General features: G+C 39.1%; 4 protein-coding genes across 4 annotated transcripts in view; 3 read left to right on the forward strand and 1 right to left on the reverse strand.

The window, feature by feature from the left end:
* Nucleotides 1–926: 926 nt before the first annotated feature.
* LOC135074837 (nuclear pore complex protein Nup214) lies at nucleotides 927–16,668 on the forward strand. The gene is made up of 27 exons (XM_063969219.1): nucleotides 927–1,126; nucleotides 1,268–1,406; nucleotides 1,777–1,943; nucleotides 2,133–2,305; nucleotides 2,544–2,755; nucleotides 3,158–3,278; nucleotides 3,469–3,556; nucleotides 4,111–4,213; nucleotides 4,653–4,888; nucleotides 6,133–6,280; nucleotides 6,694–6,782; nucleotides 7,229–7,423; nucleotides 8,021–8,187; nucleotides 8,543–8,704; nucleotides 8,956–9,138; nucleotides 9,459–9,877; nucleotides 10,132–10,284; nucleotides 10,540–10,764; nucleotides 11,139–11,516; nucleotides 11,761–11,913; nucleotides 11,991–13,170; nucleotides 14,015–14,208; nucleotides 14,499–14,636; nucleotides 14,773–14,833; nucleotides 14,945–15,117; nucleotides 15,578–15,704; nucleotides 16,317–16,668. The coding sequence occupies exons 1-27, from the start codon at nucleotides 1,088–1,090 to the stop codon at nucleotides 16,345–16,347; spliced, it is 5,454 nt and encodes a 1,817-aa protein (XP_063825289.1). The 5' UTR covers nucleotides 927–1,087; the 3' UTR covers nucleotides 16,348–16,668.
* A 2,817-nt stretch (nucleotides 16,669–19,485) lies between these two features.
* On the forward strand, nucleotides 19,486–20,935 carry LOC135074570 (TM2 domain-containing protein CG10795-like). Its single transcript, XM_063968908.1, has 4 exons — nucleotides 19,486–19,891; nucleotides 19,976–20,057; nucleotides 20,189–20,354; nucleotides 20,555–20,935. The coding sequence occupies exons 1-4, from the start codon at nucleotides 19,660–19,662 to the stop codon at nucleotides 20,675–20,677; spliced, it is 603 nt and encodes a 200-aa protein (XP_063824978.1). The 5' UTR covers nucleotides 19,486–19,659; the 3' UTR covers nucleotides 20,678–20,935.
* On the reverse strand, nucleotides 20,926–22,796 carry LOC135074569 (evolutionarily conserved signaling intermediate in Toll pathway, mitochondrial-like). The gene is made up of 5 exons (XM_063968907.1): nucleotides 22,243–22,796; nucleotides 21,944–22,170; nucleotides 21,660–21,867; nucleotides 21,380–21,499; nucleotides 20,926–21,142 (listed from the first exon to the last, which is right to left on the reverse strand). The coding sequence occupies exons 1-5, from the start codon at nucleotides 22,625–22,627 to the stop codon at nucleotides 20,979–20,981; spliced, it is 1,104 nt and encodes a 367-aa protein (XP_063824977.1). The 5' UTR covers nucleotides 22,628–22,796; the 3' UTR covers nucleotides 20,926–20,978.
* Nucleotides 22,797–23,671: 875 nt separating this feature from the next.
* The window catches only part of LOC135074571 (uncharacterized), a 31,700-nt gene continuing 30,102 nt past the window's right edge, over nucleotides 23,672–25,269 (forward strand). Inside the window, exon 1 of the mRNA XM_063968909.1 lies at nucleotides 23,672–23,951. Within this exon, the coding sequence (XP_063824979.1) occupies nucleotides 23,897–23,951 (55 nt within the window). The 5' untranslated portion in view covers nucleotides 23,672–23,896. The remainder of the gene's footprint in view (nucleotides 23,952–25,269) is intronic.

Raw genomic sequence — 25,269 nt, forward strand, 5'->3', positions numbered from 1 at the left:
CTTTCACATTTATAATATTAGTATAGATGCAATGTTTTTGCCTCGATTAAATAAAACATTGTGATCAAAATAAAAACTTATTATCAAAATATTTTATAGGTTATTAGGTACTCAATACAGAAATCAGCCGGCTCCTAGTCTAAAATTCTTATAATCGAAATTAAATGATTTAAACTACAAATAAAAATGATTCAAACAGTACTAGTTTTTAGGTTCAAATTCGACTGCTCTAGTGGACGCACGGAACGGCAACGTCGCAGTCGACCCATATTATTTGAATTATTTGGCGGGAAAATAGTTTTTGGCTTTTAATTCTGAAACTAAGAGGCCTAGAGATTTGAAATTATGTCTCGTGTGTACTTCAATTATAACGAATTATTTGATCTTTAAAACGCAACTCTAACTTATACGGTTTTAATAATCCACCGTGTGTTACGTGTCACCAGCTTACACATACGTATCGGTTCGTAGTTCGAAAACGGTTCGAAATAAAGCTTTGAAAGAATTGAAGTCGGGTTTTTTTATTCGACTTTAATTTATGAGATATAAAACATTGATGTAGCTTAAATATTTACGAAGATACAGATGTGTAAGCTGGAGACACGGTACTCCAGCTCGCACATAGTTTTTTGATCGTGGTTTTAACAGTATTTGAGCTAAAGTCTTGAAAAGTGGAAAGCCTACTATTTGGATTCGACTGTAATTTTTGAGGTATAATACATTATCGTAGCATAAATATTTACGAAGATACAGATGTGTCAGCTGGAGACACGTGTCCTCAGCTTACACATAGAAAACAACTCATAGTTATGAAGTTCTAATGGCTCTAATTGAATGACTGAGAGGTTTGATGACTCTAATTAGGCTTTTATTGATGGTATACTTGGAATTGCTCTAGGGCCAATGAGGAAGTTGGAGACATACACGTTGTCATACCTGCGCGGTGCAAATTAGAAAAATAAATCAATAATCTTTTCAACTGAATGTACTGTGTTTGTCTTCAAAGAAATTTGAATTTTACAAAGGTTCAGTATTACATCAATTGAATCCTTATGCGTTTGTGAAAAAGTTTAAACTAGGTTTCAAAATGGAAGTGCAATTCGGGCCCAATCCGGTAGATGAAAAGGTAATTTTATTCCATAAAACTTCTAATAACTACTGTAAAGGCATACTTACAGAAATTTCTGAATTCTTTACCCATTGCATTAGAATTTATCTTGTATTGAGTTTGAAGAGGTTATAATGGGTCCAAAACTGCTATTTTCAGAACTTGGTATTTAAATTTCAACGAAAAATTAAAGTTTTCAACACTGAAGATCCATTACCCAATAGAGGCTACAATCTAGTGGCTAGCAGCTCAAAGTATGGGATCGTTTTTGTAGCATCCCCTGATGGTTATTTGTCGGGTAAGTACAATATGAATGTTTGTTTCTATTGCAGTTCAACAAACCTTTTCTAATTTATGTGTGGGTGTGTTCTTCAGACACACCTTAGCTTAGTTTGGGATAGATAGTAGAGGTTCACAATGAATTTCTGACACAGTATAATGTTTTTAATTAAAATTTTTGTATTGTAAAATGTATTTATGTCACAATATCACAAGACCATTCAAAATGATCAAGTCAATAATAAAAATACAAAACTATTATGTATGAACAGTTAAATATTTGTTTATTCAGCTGAAAATGTATCTAATTTCATAATTTTTGGTAATGCATATCAATATTAACTGGTCTTTTGCATTATTTTTTTATTTATTTTGTGTTTCTACAACAGCCTATAGTCTTAGTGAGCTTATTGATAAGTCCAAAGATGGCTTACATCTGACTGTCAAACTCCAAGAGAAACCAACACACATTGCCGTGAGCTGTGACAATGAGCTTTTGGCTGTTACGGGAGGCCAGCTCTTGTGTATTTACAAGGTCACCGACTTCCAGAACCAGGTTAGACATTATTTTGTTATATTTTATAAGTGTTGTTTTTGTAAGTTATTCTTGTGAATGCTACAATGTAACCTGAGATGCCTGCAGTATCTTTTAAATCTTTTTTGTAAATAGTAGTAATGGATTAACGATTATCATACTTGGGATAATTTAACTGAAGTTCACCTCATCATTTTCAATTTATTTCAGAATGTTTCACCATCTCTGTCGCTCAGATGTGATGTCAGCCCCTCTACATTTGTGTCGGCTATGCAATGGAACCCATGCATCCCTGATTCTCTAGTGATTGTGTTTTTCGATGGCACATTACTGGCTTGCCAGGCTAGCACTTCCCAAGTTAAGAAAGTGCAGTCTAAGGGAAGGTAATAAAACCCATTCTTGTGTATCTCTAACAAATACATTACTAACTGTAACTAAAAGTAGTATCGCTGCGTCACCGCTCCGCTTTGAAAACGCCAGTGTGGCAAGGTCCTAAATCTCACTACTATTTGTAAAATATTGTGTTAAAGTGTAAGGTCAAATTGTGCTTCTTGACTTTAATTTTACATGTGAAAATAATATTTCTTATATCATTCAATAAATATAATTTACACTTTACAGATGTCTTTGCTGGAGCCCCAAAGGCAAGCAATTTGTAACGGGCAACAGCGACGGAACCCTCACTCAATATAAGCCAGATCTGACAGCCGCTAAGTCTGTGCCTGCCCCTAAGCTCTTTGAGGGCGCTCCACTAGAGGCCTTGGCTATATATTGGATCTCAACTTTCCAGTTTGCTGTGGTCTATAAGAATGCTACTGATAACAGTCGACCTGGTGAGTATCAATAAAATCCTAAGATATTGTTTTTGGGTAGGTAGCTATAATATTCTTACATTTTTACTCTTCATCATCATCATTTCAACCACAGGACGTCCACTGCTGAACATAGGCCTCCCCCAATGATTTCCATATGGCCCAGTAGAGGCCCCTAACCAGCGCCCTCTTATCGTCGTCGTCGTTTCAGCCGAAAGACGTCCACTGCTGGACAAAGGCCTCCCCCAAGGATTTCCACGAAGACCGATCCTGCGCCGCTCGCATCCAGGCACCTCCCGCGACCTTTACCAGATCGCCCTCTTATACTCAGCTTTAATGTTTTTTAATCTTCAAAATGTTGGAGTATCTTTATGGCCCTATACATAAGTAAAATGATATTGTAGGTAATTATTTTTTTTACAGCTGTAACCATAGTAAACACCCCAAAAGCGGGTCAAGCAATGTGCTTGAATTATGAAGATGTTTGCTATAGCACAGGGTCAAACAGGCCCTGGTATTACTATTTATTGGGTCTTGCTCCTTGGTAAGATTGAATTAATTTTAATTATTTACGTTCTTTACATTCCTTTAGCAAATAACCTAAGGCCAGCTTTTTAAACGCCTCTAGGAAATTGAGAACAGTCTAGGGAAACACTTTCTGAAGAATATGTCTTGTATACCTAGTTGCATTTGTCTTTTGACTATCTGTATGTTAATCTTTGTCTTCCTTTCAGGAACTTAATATTGGCTTCGTCATCGAATGCAATGGAAATTGCAACAGTAGCGTCAGCTGACGGCGCTAGCTGGGTGCAGTGGTCTTTGGTAATTTATAATACCTTTATTTAAAACAAAGATACTGACAAAATTATAAAATAACTAGCTGTGCCCGCGACATCGTACGTGTGAAAATTTTATTTATTTTATTTATTTATTTGCACACACATCACTATCTTTACAGGTACTTAAAACCTAATGCGATAGCATAACTTAATCTAGGTAGGCTTAATAATAACTTAAAAACTAACCATACAATATCTATTTACATTTTATAACTAATAATACCCAAAGCCGTCCTTGTGCATTCACCCAGAGAACAGGCAAACACGTCCACTTGTTCCGCTATCAAGTTAATAGTTTGAATATATTAGACCATCAAATTCTGTTCCATGAAGTACACGCGAGTCAAAAAATAGAAAACCAATTATTACTGCGGCTTCATGCGACCAATTAGGGTTTGATAGATTTGTTTAATAACTGTTTTGCCTTGCCTTTTTGTTCTATTTTTTCTATAGATAAAATAGTGAATTATAGAGCACGAACTAGGAATAAAGAGGGTTTAATCATCTACCACCTTTAACTGCTATATTTTCTTATAGTCTGATGAAGCAAGAGCGGAACTACCACTGATGAATAAGAAGGAGGAGAGCTATCCTGTAGGAGTATGGATTGATACTTGTGCCATCCACCAACTACCATGGGGTGAGCACTTTTATTATAGGATCCAACTTTTATGAGATCAAATATGCTAGAAAATTTTCCAAGTTATGTTTATTGATGGGTTACGGCGTAAGCCTTACGCAAACACTCACTTGTAAATCTGTGATGAACGTACTTGGTCTTAAAAGAAAAAGACATCTTTAGCCTAGGCGCAGACTTTTGCTCCGTGGCGCAGACCACCGATTTTTAGTTGGTCGATAGTTGGGTCGGGCTGTTAATCAGTATGGAGATGTATGAAAGTGCGCACATTACACCGATTCGGCCAACTAAAAATCGGTGGTCTGCGCCTAGGTTTAGTCTTCACGATCTTATTTACAAAGCCAGTATTCTAGAGAGAGAAAGTCCGCTAAAAGAGAACAAAATACAAATACACGAAAGTTTTTCTAGTCCCCATTATAATGTAGAAAATATTGATACACAGGTGAAAACAGCAGTCTCCCATACATGCCGCTGCTGATCGCCGTCACTCATTCCGGCCTGCTGGCGCTCATTAACATCATCAACCTGAATAAGCAAGCGCCGCAGCTGTGCAGCCCGCCGCAGCAGCTCACGCTACCGGCGGCGGCGCTGACCGCTGACATACCGGGAGCAGTGCAAGGACCAGCGCAGCCGCCGGCTCAGACGGTCGTGCCACAAGTCACCTTGCCCGCTCCAAAGGTTAGTTACATAATGTAGATATTGTAATAATGACTCGTAAAAGGGGGTGTTGACCGCTGGCATACCAGGAGTAGTGCAACCCTCCGCCTAAGCACCAGCGTAGACAGTCGTGCCTCAAGTCACTCTACCCGCTCCAAAGGTTAGTTACAAGGCAAGAGCATTGCTTGTAACAGCTGACGCTATCGGCGGCGGCGCTGACCGCTGACATACCGGGAGCGGTGCAACCACCAGCGCAGACGGTTGTGCCTCAAGTCACCCTGCCCGCTCCGAAGGTTAGTTACATATTAATAACTAGCTTTTGCCCGCGGTTTCACCCGCGTGAAATTTAGTGTCAAAGATCGGTATAAATTATAGCCTATATGTTAATCTGGGTTACAAACAATAATACTGTAAAGTTTCATCAAAATCCGTTCGGTAGTTTTTGCGTGAAAGAGTAACAAACATCCAGACATCCACACAAACTTTCGCATTTATAATATTAGTAGGACTAAATTAATAATGACTCGTAAAAGGGGGCGCTGACCGCTGACATAGTAGGAGTAGTGCAAGCACCAGCGCAGACGGTTGTGCCGCAAGTCACCCTGCCCGCTCCGAAGGTTAGTTACAGAAATATTGTTAACTGGGTACTGGGTAGGGGCCCTGACATACCGAGAGTGGTGTAAGCACCAGTGCAACAGCCGGCTCAGTCAGTCGTACCACAAGTCTGCCCGCTCCAAAGGTTAGTACAGTAGTTAAGTAGCTTTAGAATTGTGACAGCCCAACGCCCCCACCAACCCAACCAGACTGACTAAATGACTACCTGCAAGCTCCCTTGGCATCCAGGGACCGCCCGCTCGCTGGTCGTTCACTGTGCCTCGACCAACGTCGACTCACCACTCAATAGTGACTCGTAAAAAAGGGCGCTGACCGCTGACATACCGGGAGTAGTTCAACAGCCCGCCCAAGCGCCAGATCTGACAGTTGTTCCTCAGGTCACTCTGCCAACTCCGAAGGTCAGTTACACAGAAGTTCACAGAACGTTGTAATAGCTGACGTTACCAGTGGGACGCCGATGTGAATTTAGGAATCTGTTGATGCACAAACAACCTGAAAATCTAAATAAATCTCGTTAAATACAATCCAATCCAGTCTCCTTTTTAATTGACTTCAAAATAGGAGGATGTTCTATGTTCAACTGTATGCATTTTTTATGTAAACTAGTTTAAAAACATTTTCTAGTAAACTTTTACCTTTTATTATTTCAGCCGCAACCAACGCCTCAGCCGTTTCAACTGCCGCCCCAAGCTGTTCACTCGGCTCCAAGCGTGGTCGCCCAACCCAACACGACACCTAGTTTCGGTGCTAGTCTTGGTGGCTTCCAGCAGTCGGCGATCTCACAAGCGTTTGGTGGAGGTAAGAGTAATAAATAAGTATGTATTTACAAATGAAGTAATCAATTAGTTTTTGTTTACCGCCTAGCTTCTACCTAAATTATAAAGATCCGCCAAAATTCCACGGATTACCACAACGACGATATTCACCTGTAGCTTTACCATAATGTAACGTACTCGCTATCGAGTGCGTAAAAAATCTATGACAATTTTAGTTCTTAAAAGTAAGCGCTAGGGGTGTTGTAAAATCCGTCATACATTTCATGTCATTATTTATTTACGCAGTCTTTTTATTTAATATTTTAATGTAAACTAATGGTAAGCACACTGATCGTCGGTCCACCGAGCGGTAGACTCCTACACTACATTTTCTGATCTGTAGTCGTCCCCCTTTTTCGGTCGATCCTCATTGTTTAACAGTTTTTTTTTCTGTAGGTGTAGTGCCTCAAGCCCCAAAGCCCGCAGAACCTAAACCAGTTGAAGTGAAACCTGCACCACCTCAGCCTGCGCAGACAACTCCTGTGGTAATATTTTTATAATATTACTAACTATAATAACTAATTCAGTTAGTGCCTGAGGTATGGGAACGGCTCGGGAGGGTGTTTTTTAATGACAAACGTCAGCGAGACTTCAGATTTGTATTCTCTATCACGTCATAATATGTCAATGTTTCTCCTTCCGTGTCGATCCCATGCACTGAGTTAAGTGCTAGACGTACAGTACTGAAACTTGAGAGAGCTGAGAGTTTTGTATGGAAAAGAGAACCAGTCAGTTGATGACGTCACCCTCTAACTCAAGACTAGACTTAAGGATTGCAAAGCTTCTAAACATCTAATTGTGCAGCACATACATTTATCACCAACTCTGTTTTTAGGAATAAAAGGAAGTTTTTTTAAAGGAGTCGTGTCCGGATAATATTTAACGGTGTCATTTACCCAATTATTTATGTATTTATAATTTTAATAAACAGGCACCAAAGCCCCAACCGCCGCCGGCTCAAAACGTCGTCACCCCAGAGGCATTGGCCGCGGTCAAGGCAGAACAGGAGCGACATCGAGCGTTCAAGGCCAAGCAGGAACTCAAGAACATGATAGTGAAGGAAGTCAACGAGTTCCAGATGGAGTTGTACAAGTTTACGACGAAAATTAAGCAGCAGCAGACTGAGGTATGAAGGAAACACCAGTACAGTCAGCGTCAAATAGTTCGTGACCAAAGTAGCCAATAAGTTCGCAACACGTCTTTGTTACAATTGGAATAAGAATGTGTTATCAGCTTTTGGTTACTTTGGGTGTCACGAACTAGATGACGCTGACTCTACTATAAATGTAATTTATTTTCTGCAAATTTCCTTTTAGCTCATCAAACCCCAAACGGTCACAAACAATTGATTTCTATTAAGTGTGTGTCGATTCGCGGAGCTTGAAGGGTTAAAAGCTCTTACATGCCCCATTATTTAACCCTTAACCCTAACTGCTTCAGGGAAAGAAATGGGCCAGTGCTGAGTAGAAGCAGCGCAAAAAACTCAAAGTATATAATATCATCATAATCGTATCTTGTAACATTTTTGAAAAAGTTGGTGACAATAGTCCTGTGGCAGTGGTCCATAGTCACAATAACTTTTAGAGGTAACGTTGCTTCGTTCGGAAATAGAAATCAACTATATTTATTAATTTACTTTGTGTAATCTAGCTAGTGAACATATAATGCTGTAGTGGAAAATAAACAAATTTTATTTATTTATTATTTATAACGAAATCCACAGATCATCGACGCTGCATGCGAAGTCAACTTGAACACCACGGACGGTTTGGACGCAGAAGCGCTGCGAAAAGAATGTTCTATGGAGGAGCTTCGTGCCGCCATTGTACAGCTAAAACTTGAACTGGTCCGCGCTTGCGCAGTCGTCGCTGAAGCCAGGACGCATGCTGAGTAAGTAACTAAGTCTATAATCCTATAAAATAGCTAAATAAATAGGTATAGAAGTAGATTTACTGAAATAAGAACCTGCTTAAAATTGTATTTTTAATAAAAACTGCTGGTTTTGTTGTGGCACTTACTTTAATCTTCTGTGATACGAGTATGTCATCTCAAAAAGGATAATGCAAATAAGGAAAATGTTACTGAATAGATATACGATGAATTATGTGTTTTAGTTTTCAATCAATATAGACTCCAAAAATAACTCATTTTAAATCCTCTTTAGGAGCTCCTATAGAGGATTTAACATGAGTTATTTTGAGTTATGATGAGCTCATCAATATATCTATCATCATTCTTGCTTCAGAGCTAATGATCACCAATGGACCCAAACAGACCCCTTAACCACAAAGCGCGTGGACAACATAAAGAAATTAGCTTACTACGTGCAAAATCAAGTGGATCGGGCATACAAAGCTCTGGATTACCGATGGAACCAACAGGCTGAAAAAGAATCGGAAAAATCCACGTAAGTATTTATCTATAACAGTTGTGAATATTACTATAATTAAAGGCTGGTCCTTCGAGCCGGATTTCCTAATTAACTTCAAAATTAATATCGTAACTTAAAGACTTCAATACAACAGCAAATCTGGTGCAATATGGTATTCCATTACCATTGACGAATGAAATATTTTTCCATATGTGTCTGTATACTATCCGCCTGTAATCTGTATAATATCTAGGTATTTATTATAAATTATAATAATTCCATTCAAGGCCCGGCCCGCGCATGATCCGACCAGTGCTAGATGAAGTCTACCAGCCTCTAGTCAAGCAGCAGGAGATACTGAGTCGCCAGGAGGCCATGTTGAGAACCTTCAAGAACACCCTCAAAGAAGTCGATACTAGTCCCATGTTCAGATCGACTTCGCTGTTGAGAAGCACCCCTTTTAAAAACAAGTAAGTCATTTTCAATCTAAGGCGTCAGTAGGGAATATGATAGGTTTTAATGTATGAAATTAGCTGAGCGTGACGTCAATAACACGCGCCTGTACTGTGGTGGGATGGGATGAACGCTGCGTGTTGCTTACGTGTTGTGTGACGTCACAAGACTTAAATATCTATCTTAGCAATATTTAGTGATTTTTGAAAATTAAAAGCATTGAATGACATTTGAACTTTCGTTAAAAACATACTTTTAGTAAATAACATTCTATTTTTCAAACTGAATCACAACTAATAAACTTAATAATAGCTCAAAATTATCAACTTACTTCCAGGGATCAACTAACAAAATTATCCAAAAACATTCTAAACATGAGCCTAGAGCCACAAAAAAAGACCAGTGAGCCTCTACTGAGCGCCCAAAAGCTGGACGCGCTCAGAGATATGCTATCCAACCATAAGACCGTCAAAGTTAAACCCTTCAATGTGGAACTAAGACAGCAGCTAGCAAATATGAGACTGAGCTACGAAAAGGCCGCTAAAGAGAGAGAGGCACAGGAACAAGCCGAGATAGATGCGATGACTGAAGAAGAGAGGCAGAAGGAAAAAGAAAGACTGCTGAAGGCCCAAGCTGTATTGAAGGAAAGACAAGCGCAGTTGTTGATAAAGCAGCAGGAGTTAAGGAATAAAGCGGCGCTTAGGTTGCAGCGAAGGGAGGAGAAACACGTGTACTTTGACCCACCTGAAAAACAAGGTAAGTGCTAAGGAGTACCATAAGTAGCTGAATACTAGGCCGTTAACGTAGCTCAATAACTTCATTAATAATCCGCAAGTCTGTTAGAAATCGCAATGAATTAAATACCTACACTTTGCAAAAAAAAATAATCGAAAGACACGTTTTGACCGCTTGTTCACATCCAGTGTAACTCGTTATTTATACACAGACACAAAGTTCGCGTTCGTTCGTTCTTTTGATATTTAAAAGCAAATCCTGATTTTCTTTTTCAGTTCAAGCGCCACCAGATGTGATCAAGGTTGAGCCTAAACCAGATAAGGCCCAGGATCCGTTCCCAATCTCAGTGCCATCTTTCACGCCACTCTCAAACAACGCTAAACCAGCTATACCTGGTTTGAATGCCGTCGCTCGAACGCTGTTTACAGGTAGTAAGTTATTATGTATTATTTTATTATCATTTATAAAGATTGTTTGTTACTTATTATTTGGGTATTCTTCACTCTACAAAGGAACAAATTGGCACGTAAATGCAATTTATTAGAATCGGCGGCGCTTATCGGTTCCAAGCTTAGCACAACTTTTCTGAACTTATCATAGTATCAAGTGACGTAGGGTTTCTTACAGTCCTCTCTCGTACTATACTGCCTCATTTAAGTCTGTTAAACTAACTTATTTTCTAGAACCAGAGCCACCAAAGCCCATAGAGGCGCCCAAACCTCTCCCACTCCAAACGCAGCCGCCCAAACCTCCCAGCTTTGCCTCGCCACAACCGCAGTCGCCATCTGCGAACACACGCAGCGTGCTAAAAGACCTGCTGCAAAATAAACAGGCCAATGCTACTGCTAAGAATGACGCCAATACGTTCATGGGACAGAAGATATGCTCGCCTACTGGCACGTTTTCTTGTGAGTATTCTTCTTACGTTTCTTCTTGGTATTATGCTTTGTTTTTGTCATTTAACTTTATGGCAGACTTTAACTTATACATACCTGTCAACGTGACTATCAATTTTTTTTTTAATTGTTTTCTCCTGGCCTGGATTTTTGTCCAATAGTGTGGAAAGAACCCAATTCAAACTACCAATGACGTAGATCTATTGCAGCGCTAGTCTTTGGCAATGTGCTTTTTTTTTCAATAAGTCTTCAAATTACTTGAACATTGTCGAACTAATTCGATACTTTAAACTTCCATCTCACAATAGCGAAAAAGTGAGACAAGTTACGATATCCGCATTACGATTGCACATTTCCCCAATAAATTAAGATGTTTTTGTTTTCAGTTGGTTCATCCCCCATTACATCTGAAGCAACATCGTCCGAACCGTCAACTTTGGCTCGTTCTTTAGATACGCAGAACATGTTCAGTAACTTGCAGGGCAAGCTACAAAGCTCTGCAAGTGCTCCTAACACCTCGCTTTTGTCAGAAAACAGACAACCAGAACAGAAACCGCTTGAAGCGAAAGCAGAAATCAAACAACCCATCAAAATTGCTCTCAAGGTAGCCGAAAAAGCCAAAGAAAATATCCCAGAGAAAGTAGCTGAGAGTGTGGTGAATGAGCCTGATAAAAATGATAAGAAAGAAGAAGTCAAACCGTTCAGTCAACAAAGCTTCAATTTTGGATCTTCACTTACAACTACACCAAGTGTGACCACCATAAGTACGTACTAATCTAGATATGGTTTAGTAATTTTCTAAGCGCAAAAATTCAAGTTAGAATATTATTTTATTTTTTATTTTATTTATTTTATTGGGCTATCAACATGAGATACAGTATTAAACACAACTAAGAAATAAACAATTAAGCCAAAGAAAAATTATTTATGATTTGGAGGCTTAAGAAAATTTCTCTCTGCAAGATGGGTAATTCCTTTTCGAAATTTAATTTGTTACTTCGTCTTCAGGTGAACCCGAGAAACCTGCAGAAACCAAACCAGAGGTAAAACCGGAACCCCCTAAAGTGGAGGAAAAAGTTCCACCAACTGCCACGCCTCCTAGCTCCGTCTCATCAAGTGCTTCATCATTATTTGCGCAAGCACATGCAACTTCTCCTACTAGTATGTATTTTATTTGTAACTATTGTATCCCAGTATATTTATTTCAAGCGTATACTAATTAACTTGTTTTATTTCAGCTGTAAAACCACAACCGCTGTTCGGATCTGCATTGCCTACGTCAACACAAACCGAATCTGCTCCTACGTCGACATCTGCTACCGAAACCTCGGCCGATACAACTGAAAAGCCTGCCTTAGTGTCAACTGCCACATCTGCATCGTCTTTATTCAGCGCCGCCGTGGCTTCATCACCAAAGACAACCCAATCCGGATCAATATTTAACTCGTCCTCGCCATCCTCGCCCTCAAGTGTCTTTGGGTCGAGCTCGGGCTCAATATTCGGCTCAGGCGCAAATACAGCCACAAGTTCCGTCTTTGGCACCAGTACAACTCCCAGTTTATTCAGTAGCGACGCCAAAACAGCTACAACTGCCACATCAGCTTTTGGAGTTACATCGACTACACAATCTGTCTTCGCGTCGACGCCGTCCGTATTCTCCCAAGCCACATCGACGCCTTCGTCAGTCTTTTCAACGGCGACTACGGGGTCCCTATTTGGCACAGCTTCGAATCAATCCTCCGTGTTTGGAACTTCGACGACCCCAGCCACAACTAGCGCTTTCGGTGTTGCCACAACACAGCAGTCGGTATTTGGTGTTCCCGCGACTACAGCTCAAAGTTTATTCGCTTCGGCGGCGTCGAACCAGACATCCGTGTTCGGTACCCCCGCGACTACAACGCAAAGCGTGTTCGGCTCAGGGACGGCTACGACGCAAGCTTCAGTATTTGGTGGTGGGGCGACACAGTCGGTGTTTGGATCGTCTCCGCCGACGTCACAACCGTCGCTCTTCGGGTCCCCTTCGGGCCAAACGTCGGTGTTCGGGGCAGCGCCGACGACACAAGCGTCGGTGTTCGGGAGCCCTACGCCGACAACGCAAGCGTCGGTCTTCGGAAGTCCAACTCAAACAACACAAGCGTCGGTGTTTGGAAGCCCAACGCAGACAACGCAAGCGTCGGTGTTCGGAAGTCCAACACAAACCACCCAAGCGTCGGTATTCGGGAGTCCTACGCAGACAACACAAGCGTCGGTGTTCGGGAGCGCTACGCCGACAACGCAAACGTTGGTGTTTGGGTCTACGCCGGCGACGACGGGCGGTTCGCTGTTCGGTGGCGCCGAATCCAACCTGTTCGCGGCCGCTAGCATATCAACTACGAATGCGCCGTCGCAAAATACAGGAGGAAGCATATTTGGAGGAAGGTAAATATACTTATAAGTTACTATTTTTCTGAGACAATAAAAGGCGCTAATTTGCACTTTTGGCTCACTTTAATGATATAATACAAAGACATTACAATTAGCGTCCTAGATGGCGCTACAGCAACGTATCTTTTTCAGTTTATTAGATAGAAAGAAAGAAAGAAAGAAACATTTATTGCCATGGACATCACAGAAGACAAAAGATGTAAATAATAGAAAAAAAAGTAAATAAGACATAGGTGACATAAAACATACAATGAAAGTGAAAGTAAAACTGAGCAGTGCCACCCTGTCGCACAGCGATGTCCATCGCAATGGGACCCCACTCAGCATATGCCATGGCCCCCGGTGAGGGAGGCCACGACGCTGGTTTTCAGTGTGCCCCATGCCGAGTGGGAGTCACGGACACTAACCTATACTGCATAAAATATACATACATAAATAATAATAACAATAGTGCGCGTATAAATTTTAAGTGTAAGTACAGTATAATATTATTATAAAGAAAAGATGTAATAAGATATAAATAAAACGATAATATTTGAAAAACAAAACTGTGTGGGTGTACATAATAAATAAATTGTAATGTAATAAAGTGTTTGTGTATACAGTGATTGTGTGTGTCTCGACGACCGCAAAACCGTCACGTGCGATCGAACCATTTTGCGTGGTTGTGGCTATTCATAGCATCAGGTAGGTAAATCAGATTGGCCCATAATCCTGAGCGCGTTAGTCGCATCGCCTACCCACAATACAGAAAAAAAAACAAACAAAATAAAGTACATCATTAGTGTCAGATCAAGTAAATTAAATAAAATCAACACCAAATTACTTTCGTCCACAGTTCTCCAGGATCGGTTTTCGGCGGTGCTAACACAAACGTGTTCGGCGGCAAGACGCTGTTTGGCCAGAACAACCAGACAGCCGCTTCCATCTTTGGTGGAGGAGCTGCCTTCGGCCAGAAGCAACCTCAAGCCAACAACTTCTGGTCCGGTGGCACTAGTAACACCACGTCTACCGGTTTTGGCTCTGGATTCGGTTAGTAGTTAAATAAACACAAATTTTTAGATCCTTATCGCAAATGATAAGGTCAGTCGGTTTTCAATTGGCTGTAAAATTAGATTTTTAGTAGCTATGTAATCAATAAAAATTTGTCAATAAATTGAATTCGCGACCTGATGACGTCATAGTCTCTATTTTATGGGAGAGACGGTTCTTGCCAGTCCATAAAAAGTATGTTCTTTAGGTAAATTAAGTGTGAGAAGTGAAAGAATTGTTAAACCAGTACCTCTATAAATTGTAATTTTTTTGTGCTTACTTTCCACCAGGTCAACAACCGTCCACCCAAGCATCGTCGATCTTTGGGTCAGCCACTGGCGGTAGTTTCAGTACGCCACAGCCGGCGGCCCAGGGCTTCGGCAGCCCGCAACAAGCGCCGGCCTTCGGCTCGCCGCAGCAACAGGCCTGTGAGTTCATGTTAACATAATATAAGGGCTTTTATACAGTGGTAATAGGCACCATTTTGCAACAAAAATGTATAGTCTGGTGTGTTGATGAAAAAAAAATAAAGCAAAAAAAACTTAGTAAATTACGTTTTCACAGCGCCAGCATTCGGTGGCTCTCCAGTTTTCGGATCAAAACCAGTGTTTGGACAATCTACCGGGTAAGCAAAATCATTTAATTACGTACGTCACCTGAGTAAATTATACTCCAGCACAGGCACCACCAGTGACAGCAATGAACACGAGAGGATAATGTAGCGTTATGTTCATAGTTTCGGCTCCCCAACCGCATCGAGTGGTTTCGGCTCGTTCGGCGGGTTCAACAAGAGCCCGACCAGTGGTTTCGGCGCGCCGGCGGCTTTCGGCGGCGGCGCCACTTTCGGCGGGGCGCCGGCGTTCGGCAGCACCTCCCCTGGGAAAGTGTTTGGTGGATCCCCTGGACCCGGTAAGCTAACAAACTTTTGGAATTGTTAAATTAATGCCCGTGTTCACCATCAATCCCTAATTTTTAAGTGGCCCCTATGATAACACATAACAGGAATTTTGTTTTCATAGGGGTCACTTAAAAATTAGGGATTGATGGTGAAAACGGGCATAAGCCTGAAGTTTTATAACAAAGCAAGTTAACGAGGTCATTGATTTCCGCAGGTTGTTATGGTGCTGATGTGGTGGCCTAGGGAAATTCTAATTCAGAATAATAGATTCATTTATATCCAAAACCCATTACCCACTTTCTCTTTCTGACTCGGGTGGAACACTCGTGCCGTGGGCGATCGCTGAGACACTCCATGTTCTTATAACTGTTATAACACTGGTTTTTCAACATCCCTTTACGTTTCTAGTTTTTTAATTAACTTTTTGTGTGTATATCAATAAAGTTTATTTTATCTTTTCTTTCTGTCCAGCATTTGGGTCACCGACGCAGTCCAACGCTACGTTCGAGAGCCTAGCCACGCAGAACACGCTGACCTTCGGCAACCTGGCGCAGCAGTGCGGCCAGCCGCAACCCCAGGCCGCTCCCAGCTTCAACGCGTCAGTAACTTTAACCTTACGTACTTGAAATAGGAGTCACTTTGCATGAGCCTCGCCACCTCATTTTAATAAGTAACAGACAACAATACATTTTTTTTAACTATTTTTTCTTACTATTTTAGTTAACTATAGGGTAAGGTGGGGCACAATGTTACACGGGGTACAATGTTACAATGCATTTCTCCGTCCCTTTCTATTAGTTGTATGATGTTCAGCGGCTCAGTTCAGCAGCTCTTATGAGCTTGACAAACGTGTATACCAACATCATACAACTAATAGAAAGGGACGGAGAAATATGCATTGTAACATTGTACCCCGTGTAACATTGTGCCCCACCTTACCCTACATAAAGATAATGCTAATAAGGGCTGATTTTACCATCGTCGGATATCTTTTGACTGAAGAATAAGTTTGGCACATTGACAGTTTCAGTATGGGAAATATGTCAAAATGACTAAACTTGTCATTTTGTCATACTTCAGTTAAGTTATCCGACGATGGTAAAATGGTTGCGACAAGATCATTTTCATTGCAACTAGAACTAATCTTCATGTATCACGCTTATTATGTCGTAATACGATTACGTAAACTAATCATAGTACTTCTACACAGGTCTCCGGCATTCACTGGATGGCGTGGCTGATGACAATATTTCAAGGAGCGAGCCATGAAAATGAAGCAAAGCAATAATCATTGAATGACTACATAACATGGGGCTCAGTTGTGACATTACAGTGCAGTGACATTGAATTTTAACCATTGACAGTGGAAATACTCTTGACTTACATAACGTGTTAAATTATATTCCATATTATACATAATTATACTCTCAATCAAATAATTACTACAGAATATTTATGTAACCACATTTAGAATTCATGTAACCGAAACTAGAACATTATTGTTAACATGTAAACCAATTTACTGTTTCATGATCTATAAAATAAATTGAATTGCTTAGCGATTGATTTTTTCATTCTCGCCTGAAATTGGCAATAATGTCGGCGCTACACTACTCGCTTCGGTGTTTTGACGGAATCTTCGAGGAAATTAACCGAAGTTCTAATTTTGGAGTTTAGAGTCTCGGGCGCATTTACCGACAATTTTCGGAAATCGGGCGAGGTGAGGCGAGAGGCGAAGCGAAGTGTATAGGTTCACACTTCGGGAGTAGTGTTAGGAGTAGTGTAGCACCGGCATAAGGGTGCGCAAATTTAGATACAGGGATTGCGCGTCGCGGTCAAAAGTTTAAATTACTGATTGTTTTAATTTTCGCATCCTGCATCTTGATATGAAATGAGCGCTCTCCCTTATTTGGCCCTATAACACAGTGGTCTGTGCCCTATAACTTTTATTCAAAATGATTGTTATCTAATATTGTTTTTCATATAAATCCTCGCATTTTAGATTCCAACCAAACTGAACACTACTTGTATCTTGTCAAATAAGTTTGAAAATGTCGTTTAAAAAATAGAGTGATACTTAGTTCACTAAAGTTCTGTAAAATTATATTATTTTACAAATCAATTGTAAGTTTTCGACTTCATTCTTATGCCCTACTTAAACAGGCTTTAAAAATATTCTCTCACCAACTAACAATCCAAGTTTGGGAAGTGTGACTGCATCTTCAATGTGACAAAATTATGTTGCTGGCCCCTTTTCATTCGATTACAGACGCGCGAACCGATAACTTTTAACAAAGTTCATTCGTTAGCCGATGGACGAATGCGGGTGTAATGGACCCCAGGGGTCGTTACCAAGTTAGCTGAATGTATAATGAGTCCATGTCGACTGGAGAAAAACTTGGCCGTAAAAGTTTCCCTTCACTAATGAGACGACGATAAAATTATTGATTACGGGCCTGACTACGGTGTAGCCAAAAATATATAAAGCAGGTATATAAGTCGTTAAAACGGAAGTACCTAACAGTTCAAAAACATTTTATTAGGTAGGTATTTTTTTGTTCAGCAAAGCATTATCGTTCAATAGGCGTATATTTGAAATAACGACATGGATCGACATATTCGCCGGTTTATAAAAATAACACGATCTTTATTGTTGTAATTAAAGTAATGCAACAAAAGTTTAAGTTGCTTGGTAAGTGTAGTTACTTAGTTAACTTTGACGCAATATTAATTAATTCGTGGCAAACCAAAATACCTAATTACCTACCTACAGGGTGTGTCAGAAAATTACAGTACAATAAGGCAAAGGTATAAGAAAAGACAATTCAGTTGGAAGTAAACAAAAGTTGTTGTTCCCGTAATGAGAACATTAGTCGTGGCGCAATTAAGCTGACGGCACACCTTGCCAGTTGGGGCGTTACAACCTCCTTCCATAATTAGGCCCCCTTTTCTGTCGCTAATTAACAACATAAAGTCCAAATTGCAAGATTTTTGTTTTCTTTCGTAATTTTACCTCTGCTTTATCATGTTTCTTTTTGGAATCATTTTTCTTTATTTCCTAAATAAGTATAAGTTTCTACAAGTAAATCAGTTTCAATTATCATTACTTAACGGTTTTAGAAACTGATCGAGTTATCTACCAACCATAGCTGGGCATTAACTCGTTAATAAATAAAAGGGGTTGGTAGTACCAACCCCTAATATTGTAATTATGTATATTAATGCCATTAGTTAGAGGTAAGTACATCGTCTAAGTTTTAAAAGGCCTGTGTTTCTGTCTAGATAAATTGAATTCTGGGCACTATTCATTATTAACTCGTCCGAGCGGAAATCTACTCGAAACAAAAAGCTCTGCTAAAAAAGTTGAGTGGCGTCGCGACGTGGAGAGCTCTCAATCAATTAAAGAGTCGACATTCCCGAGTGTCAGTCAATTTCCAGTGCAAAAACAGCCCTTAAAAGTTCGCTGTTCACTATTTTTATCACTAGATGCCTAAAATCTCAATTTGTTCGAACATGGTGAGGCTTTTATGGATTTTTTTTGTATATTTCAAATTGTGAAACTTTTGTGTTCTGTAATTTTTTTAAAAGCTTAGGTACTTAATACCTCGTCTAAGCACGACGACGATCCGGAAAATATATCAAAATCGTTAAAAAATGCTCCGACTGGGAATCGAACCCCAGACCTTGCGTTCGAGACTTGTCTATTTATCATCTACCCACTATAAAAAGTAGGGTCGGAGTACTATCAAAGCTCGTTTTTGATTTTATTCTATTTTATCACAGCTATTAAATTAATACTTTTCAACTTTAAAGATGATTCCTTTAAAACGTTTCGAGTTTGATAGTCATTGAGTTGGCGCCTTAGGTTAGCGCATTGCACTGATGCCCATTGGAAATCCTATCGATTTGGAAAATCTACTGGTGATTTACTTTTTTTACAGAGGATGCGTTTGCTTTGTAATCAAAAGTAAATTTATGTTGCGAGCTTACAACTACAAGCAGTCGGCAGTGTAATTAGTGGACTCCAGTAGACGGAAATCAAGTTCCACTAAAATCAGACAGTGTATTCTTTGGGATTTGCACCATTTGAACGAGATTGGTTAGTGAGCTTGTTGATTGCCTAAGTTACGATTCTGGATTAGGGTGCGGTGCAGTAAGAAGTTTCATACAAATAATACTGAATGGATCTAGTCTAGACCGCCTCTCTAGTCTACTTGATACGGTGACGACCCCTTTTCAAGTTAATAGGTGTGCTATGACCTTTACGGCAATCAAACCTCGGTCCAAAATAGTAAAACTAATAAAAAAAAATTAAATAAAAAAAAACAACAAATGTCATCAATTGTCAATGTCATTACTGTCATTTGTCAAAAATTTCGAAAAAATTTGTGTTGAGCGAGCGAGACGAACTATAAAATTTAATTTAATACTCATCAAATTATTCATAAAATATAACGCTTTGTTTTTATACATTATCGTAATTCCAAATATAAGCAACATATGTGTACATTTATGAGACAAGGTTAGATCTTAGGTGTTAGGAAGCTGGAGCCATGTCTCGTAAGGAGTTTGCTTGTTTTGTACAAATATTTTTACTGCTCATGGCATGTATAGATGCTTCTGATGAAGCAAAGAGTGATAAAATCGAGGCTGTGGACTGCAGCACATTGCGATTAGGACAGTACATTTGTCCAGATCCGAGTATAAACCCTATAGATCCTGACACGCAGCAGTACCGCGGGTGTACAAAGGGTGAAAAGATACCGTCTGAAGGAGAAGCTGAGGGTATATACTTAATTTCTTTCTTAAAACGTGTTATTAGTAGATGAAAAAATGAAACACAAATTCTAATGGATGATTTCCTTGCAGTACAATGTATAGCAGCAGACCTAATCATTTGTAAGGAGACAAATAGTTCAACATTCAAAAAGAAACTCCCATGCAAATGGACGTAAGTTTGTTTTTCACTTATTTATCTCTTACAATTTCATCTGATACATAGTGAAGTAGTGTATTCTGCCTATGAGAATCCAATTAGATGTTAAGGTTGAAGTTCTTTGAAAAGTTGTTTTTTTTTTACAGAAATGGATACTCTTTGGAGATAGCACTGTTGCTGTCAGTGTTTTTGGGCATGTTTGGCCTGGATCGGTTCTACCTCGGCTATCCAGGAGTTGGGCTGGCTAAGCTCTGCACATTGGGATTTATGTTTATTGGCCAACTTCTTGACATTATTCTTATAGCTGCTCAGGTTAGTTATTTTACATTTATTGTATCAAACATTCCAACTTACTTTTACACTTTCTGGTCTGTTATGTAATTGGAAAAAATCAGTAACCCTCATAAATAAATATGAATTCTGTTAGCATAGATATTTAGCTAGGACCTGTTTTATTTTTAATAGTTCAATATAATTATAAGAGGAAATCAATCACAAAATTTCTGTTGCAGGTTGTAGGACCATCTGATGGTTCAGCCTATGTCATACCATACTTTGGAGCAGGAGTGTCCGTTGTCCGCAGCGACAATGAGTCGTACCTGCTCCCCCAAGCTGACTGGCACAACATCACCTGACAGTGGGGCACCATATCCTTCGACGTTGACGAGGATTATGAATGGACATAATTCTAGAGTTTACCACCAGATTTATGAACTGTGTTCAGTGTTCTCTAGTTGTGTATTATAGAACTGTTACTATTTGTATAAATAGGCATGTAAATATAGTCTAATAAGTGAATTTGTATATAAAGTAGTATAATTATTATAACAGTTATCTAAGCAGTTCAATTATGCTTTCTAGGAAAGTAAATAAAAATATGTAATTAACTATAACATTTATTTACATTTCACAATAAAATGCACATTGCACTAGCAGTTAACTAACATTACTTTCATCTTTTTGAGGCTGAGTTTCTTGTATTGATATATCCGAAGGAGGTGCAGTTAGTGTGAATATTACAGGTATTCTAGATAAAACTGGGTTTCCATTTTTTTCCAGTAATCTAATCCATGATAGTAGAGAATCCCTTGATGAAGTACCTGGAATAAAAGTGTCCATTAACCATTGGTTTACACTATTAGTATTGGTGACTCAATGGATTTTTAAAGAATATCTTGTGAGATATAGCCTCCTTTTTTACCTCTTCCTACTAAATTGGATTTTTTGCTACCTCAAAGTGTAAACTAAGATTAGATCTTTGTCTAATTTTACTGATATAAGGCACGTAGAGCCAAAAAGCCTTATATCAGTAATATGTAATAACAAAAATCACATACCAGTAGCACAAATTGCAACAATGGTACCATCATCTTGTTCATGAACAGTGCACTTGACAGATGGTAACTTTGTACTTCCTATGCCAGGTATACCTGGAGGCTTTTCAATGTTGGAAACATCTGGAATAAAATATTTACACGAATTAATTACAGTGTAAGAAGGCAATACAGCATTGTAGACAGGTAATCAAATGAGCACCAAAGTCTCCGATTTGCTTGTGCTGGGATAAAATATTTCAATAAAACATTTTATAATTACTTCTAAGCTGTTAGCACTTACCATCAGGGTCAGTATCATCTTTTATTTCCTCTCTAATTTTTCCTAGAAGAGTGAAGTAGGTTACTGCTTGATCCCTCAAGTAGACTTGATAAGGCCCCTTTATGACTAGAGCTTCATCTGGTGGCTGTTCCTCTAGCAAAACCTTTTGGCTGTCACTCTGACCAGACACTATCCATGTCTTGTCTAGCGATGCTTCTATTTCTTCTGTCTAACATTAATGAAAAAGATTATTTTATTATTTATAAAAAAAAATTAATATTGTATTATAATAAGTAATATGTCACCTGCCAGACATCTACAGCTGTGCCAGGGTCGACAGAAGTGATTCTTTGTATTGCCAACCTTGCCAATTCCAGAGTATCATTTGGCAATTCTGGTGGAAGATACCACGGGGTAAGATTCCTGAATTTAGGCATCCAATATAACATTCTCCAGAATTTTCTTAATGGAATACCTCGCCTACCAAATATATTTAGAAGCATTTGTTCTACCTCACTGTCTGGCATTACTCCTGAAAATTTTCATAAAAATTAGATAACAATTATGAAATATTTAGTAAAAGCAATGGTGTGTTATACCATACCATTGTCCTCCATTTGTTCTAACAAATCGACAGCACACTGTTGCTGTTTTGGATAATGCATGAACTCAGCCTGGAAAATGTTTGTAGGAATAAATTTTCCTTTGGGTAACACGTCTATTAAAGCCTTATAAACTTCTAGGTCTTTTTGTACACCAAACTCCTTCATTCTAGCCATAGCGGCGTAAATAAATTCGACATGACCTCTTCGTCTTGTGTCTCGTTCCTCGAACATTTTTATAACCTGTAAATACGTTGTTTTGTCTTTCGATGGCTTATTTCCAAAAGGGTCATACACTGTCACTGTTTTTTCAGTATTTTCGAATCTCTTTATCATAACCGATGATGGTTTTGTACGCAAAAGAGCCCTCAGTATCTTTGTAGCCATTTTAGGTTATGTTATTATTAGCAGCCTTGGATAATGGATCGAACACTTGCTAGGTTTTAACCAGTCACTTATTATAACATCTTTTTCACAAAATAAGTCAACAACTTATGTTACAAATTAAATTTTAACATGTTTTTGATTTTGGGCTTTTTTAGTCTGACAGTAGTGACAGTTCCAGTGTTGCCAGTCGGGTCTTGTCAGAAATTACCAGAAATATAAAAAAATGTAACCTTTTTGAATAAAAAGTAACCTTCATACGGGGGGGGGGGGGGGGGGGGGGGTGCGGAGCGATTGTGTAAGGTTGTTCATGGATGGTTAAATTCGAAATTTTGACCATTCCATGGAGACCGAAAAGTGACCGGTCGTATAAAACCGTTTCATGGATTTGCGTTTTATTATCAAAAAAACATTTGCTAAAACTCATTGTCTTTAACAAATAATACATCAAATTCATGTTTAAATGCAGTTTATGACATAATTTTTAAATTGTCACTATTAATATTTTTACTGTATAACCTGTAAAAGTTAATTCTACAATTTCTGAAAAATCACCTAAAAGTAACCTTTTCATTAGTGTAACCTAAAAGTAACCAATGCAGTTCAAAAGTAACCTAAAAGGTTACAAAAGTAACCTTCTGGCAACACTGGACAGTTCACCATACACCCGGGTTGACACTTGATTGACAAGTTGACAATCAGCTGTTCCGATCAAAGATCTTAGATTTTTTATTGTTACATGTTACTATTAAAAATATTTAAAAAGATAATTATTTGAAATAGTTTTTCAAAACTTAATATAGGAACTAATTCGTATTTAGAATCATGCAAAAGTATCATCCATCGTCATCGACGTCATCGTCATTACTCCGCAGCTTCGGGTCCGGGACTCAATTCGCAGTAAATAAAATATTATTATTATAATCTCTTTGACTTGTCGTCAGTTATTAACGACTCACTCATTTACTACTCACTCGTTCGTTTTCCCTTTTCCCTCCAATTTCTCGAACACCCCACGTTGAAAGGTGCTGTTCGTTCGTTCATTTTCAAAACTAGTTGATTCGTACGTGTGGAGAGGAGTAGACGTCTCCTTGCAAGAACTTTGTGTACGTGTTCGAACACGAAATTAAAAAGTTTTTGCTTTAATGCAAAGTGTAAGACACTAGTTTGTAGTGATGTAATTAACTAAAAAACTAACTTAGATTTTATCTTGTGTAAAAGTAATAGATTTTTAAGAATTTTTAGCCGAAGAAAGTCTTAAGTGTTGCGAAGATGTGTAAATTCCTGGTTTCTGGTTTTGTTGTAATATTTTTCGTGAATCTATGTGGTAAGTAAAAAATTATTCACTTTTCTTAAGAGGTGTACTATTTTATTTATGAAAAACTTTATTAAATAATAATGTATATTTAAAATAACTTTAATAAAACTAACGAATACCTTCAGCGTAGGTAAAAAAGTATAAAGATAAATGTAAAATTAAAACTTGCATAATTTATATAAACTTGAACCTATATAAACTTTATTTTTTTGCACTGTTTGTACAATTTTTCCGTTCAAACGTTTTGTTCAAATATTAGCATGAATATACTCTAATGAAAACCAAGGTTAACGCAGAATTCAAGCTCGCGGTCGGTAGTAAGTAAGCCCAAGACGTTGCACGTGGAAGTAAGTGAGTGCACCTACAAGTTTATAAAGATAAAACTATATGCACTGTCGGCCAAGGCAGGGCCGGATCGTGAATTTGTGGGGCCCTGGGCTGAAACTACTTGGGGGCCTATCTTAGTACTCAACTAATAGCCATGCCAAAAAACTGTTTCTACACTCGCGAGCAAAAGTATGAAATCACTTACATGAAGTTGTTTCCACGCAATCTTGTATACTAATGAATTTGTTAGTAACAAAAAAAGTGGCACCATTGTAAAGATTAAACTTTTAACTTTAAATTGATACCAAATTCATTTATATCACACCAGTATTTAAAAAGATATCCCGCCTGATGTGAAGAAGTAAGGAAAAAGACATGTATCAACTGTTTGATACGTCGCGAGTTGCGGCCTATTTACTAATATAATATAAAAGCACGTGTTTTCGGATTTTTGCTCTCACACGTTGATCCATACACATCTCCGCTTCTTTTGACATTTTACCTGGGATTCTACACCTTCAGAAGCAGCACTAATCGTTGCACTATTGCAAGAAGGGCTCAGCCAGCGGGCTGTCGCACGTCAGCCCCACATAAGCCAGTCCAGGGTTTCGAAAGTTTTAAGACGCTTTCGGGAGACTGGTGGCTTTATCCCGAGACTAAGTTCTGAACAGCGTCGGTGCACATCGCAGAAGGATGACCGTTTTTTCATGTCAACCTCTCTATGAAATCGTCATTTGACTGGTATCGACGTCCAGCAAGACCTCAGAAATGTTCGTAGGATAGCTGTTAGCGAGTGGACAGTTCGTCTAAGATATAAGCAATAGAATTTGACTCCAAAAAGGCCTGCCAAAGGCTCGAAACTGACGGCAGGTCACCGATAAGCACGCTTTAAATTTGCTCGTACACATCTTGATGGAAAGTCGAGCAAGCCACCCCCATAAGCCACTGTTTAAGCGAACCAGCACTGCACAAATCGCTCCTCATAGACCCGACCTCTTCG

Source organism: Ostrinia nubilalis, chromosome 9, assembly GCF_963855985.1.
Source record: "Ostrinia nubilalis chromosome 9, ilOstNubi1.1, whole genome shotgun sequence".
Taxonomy (NCBI): domain Eukaryota; kingdom Metazoa; phylum Arthropoda; class Insecta; order Lepidoptera; family Crambidae; genus Ostrinia; species Ostrinia nubilalis.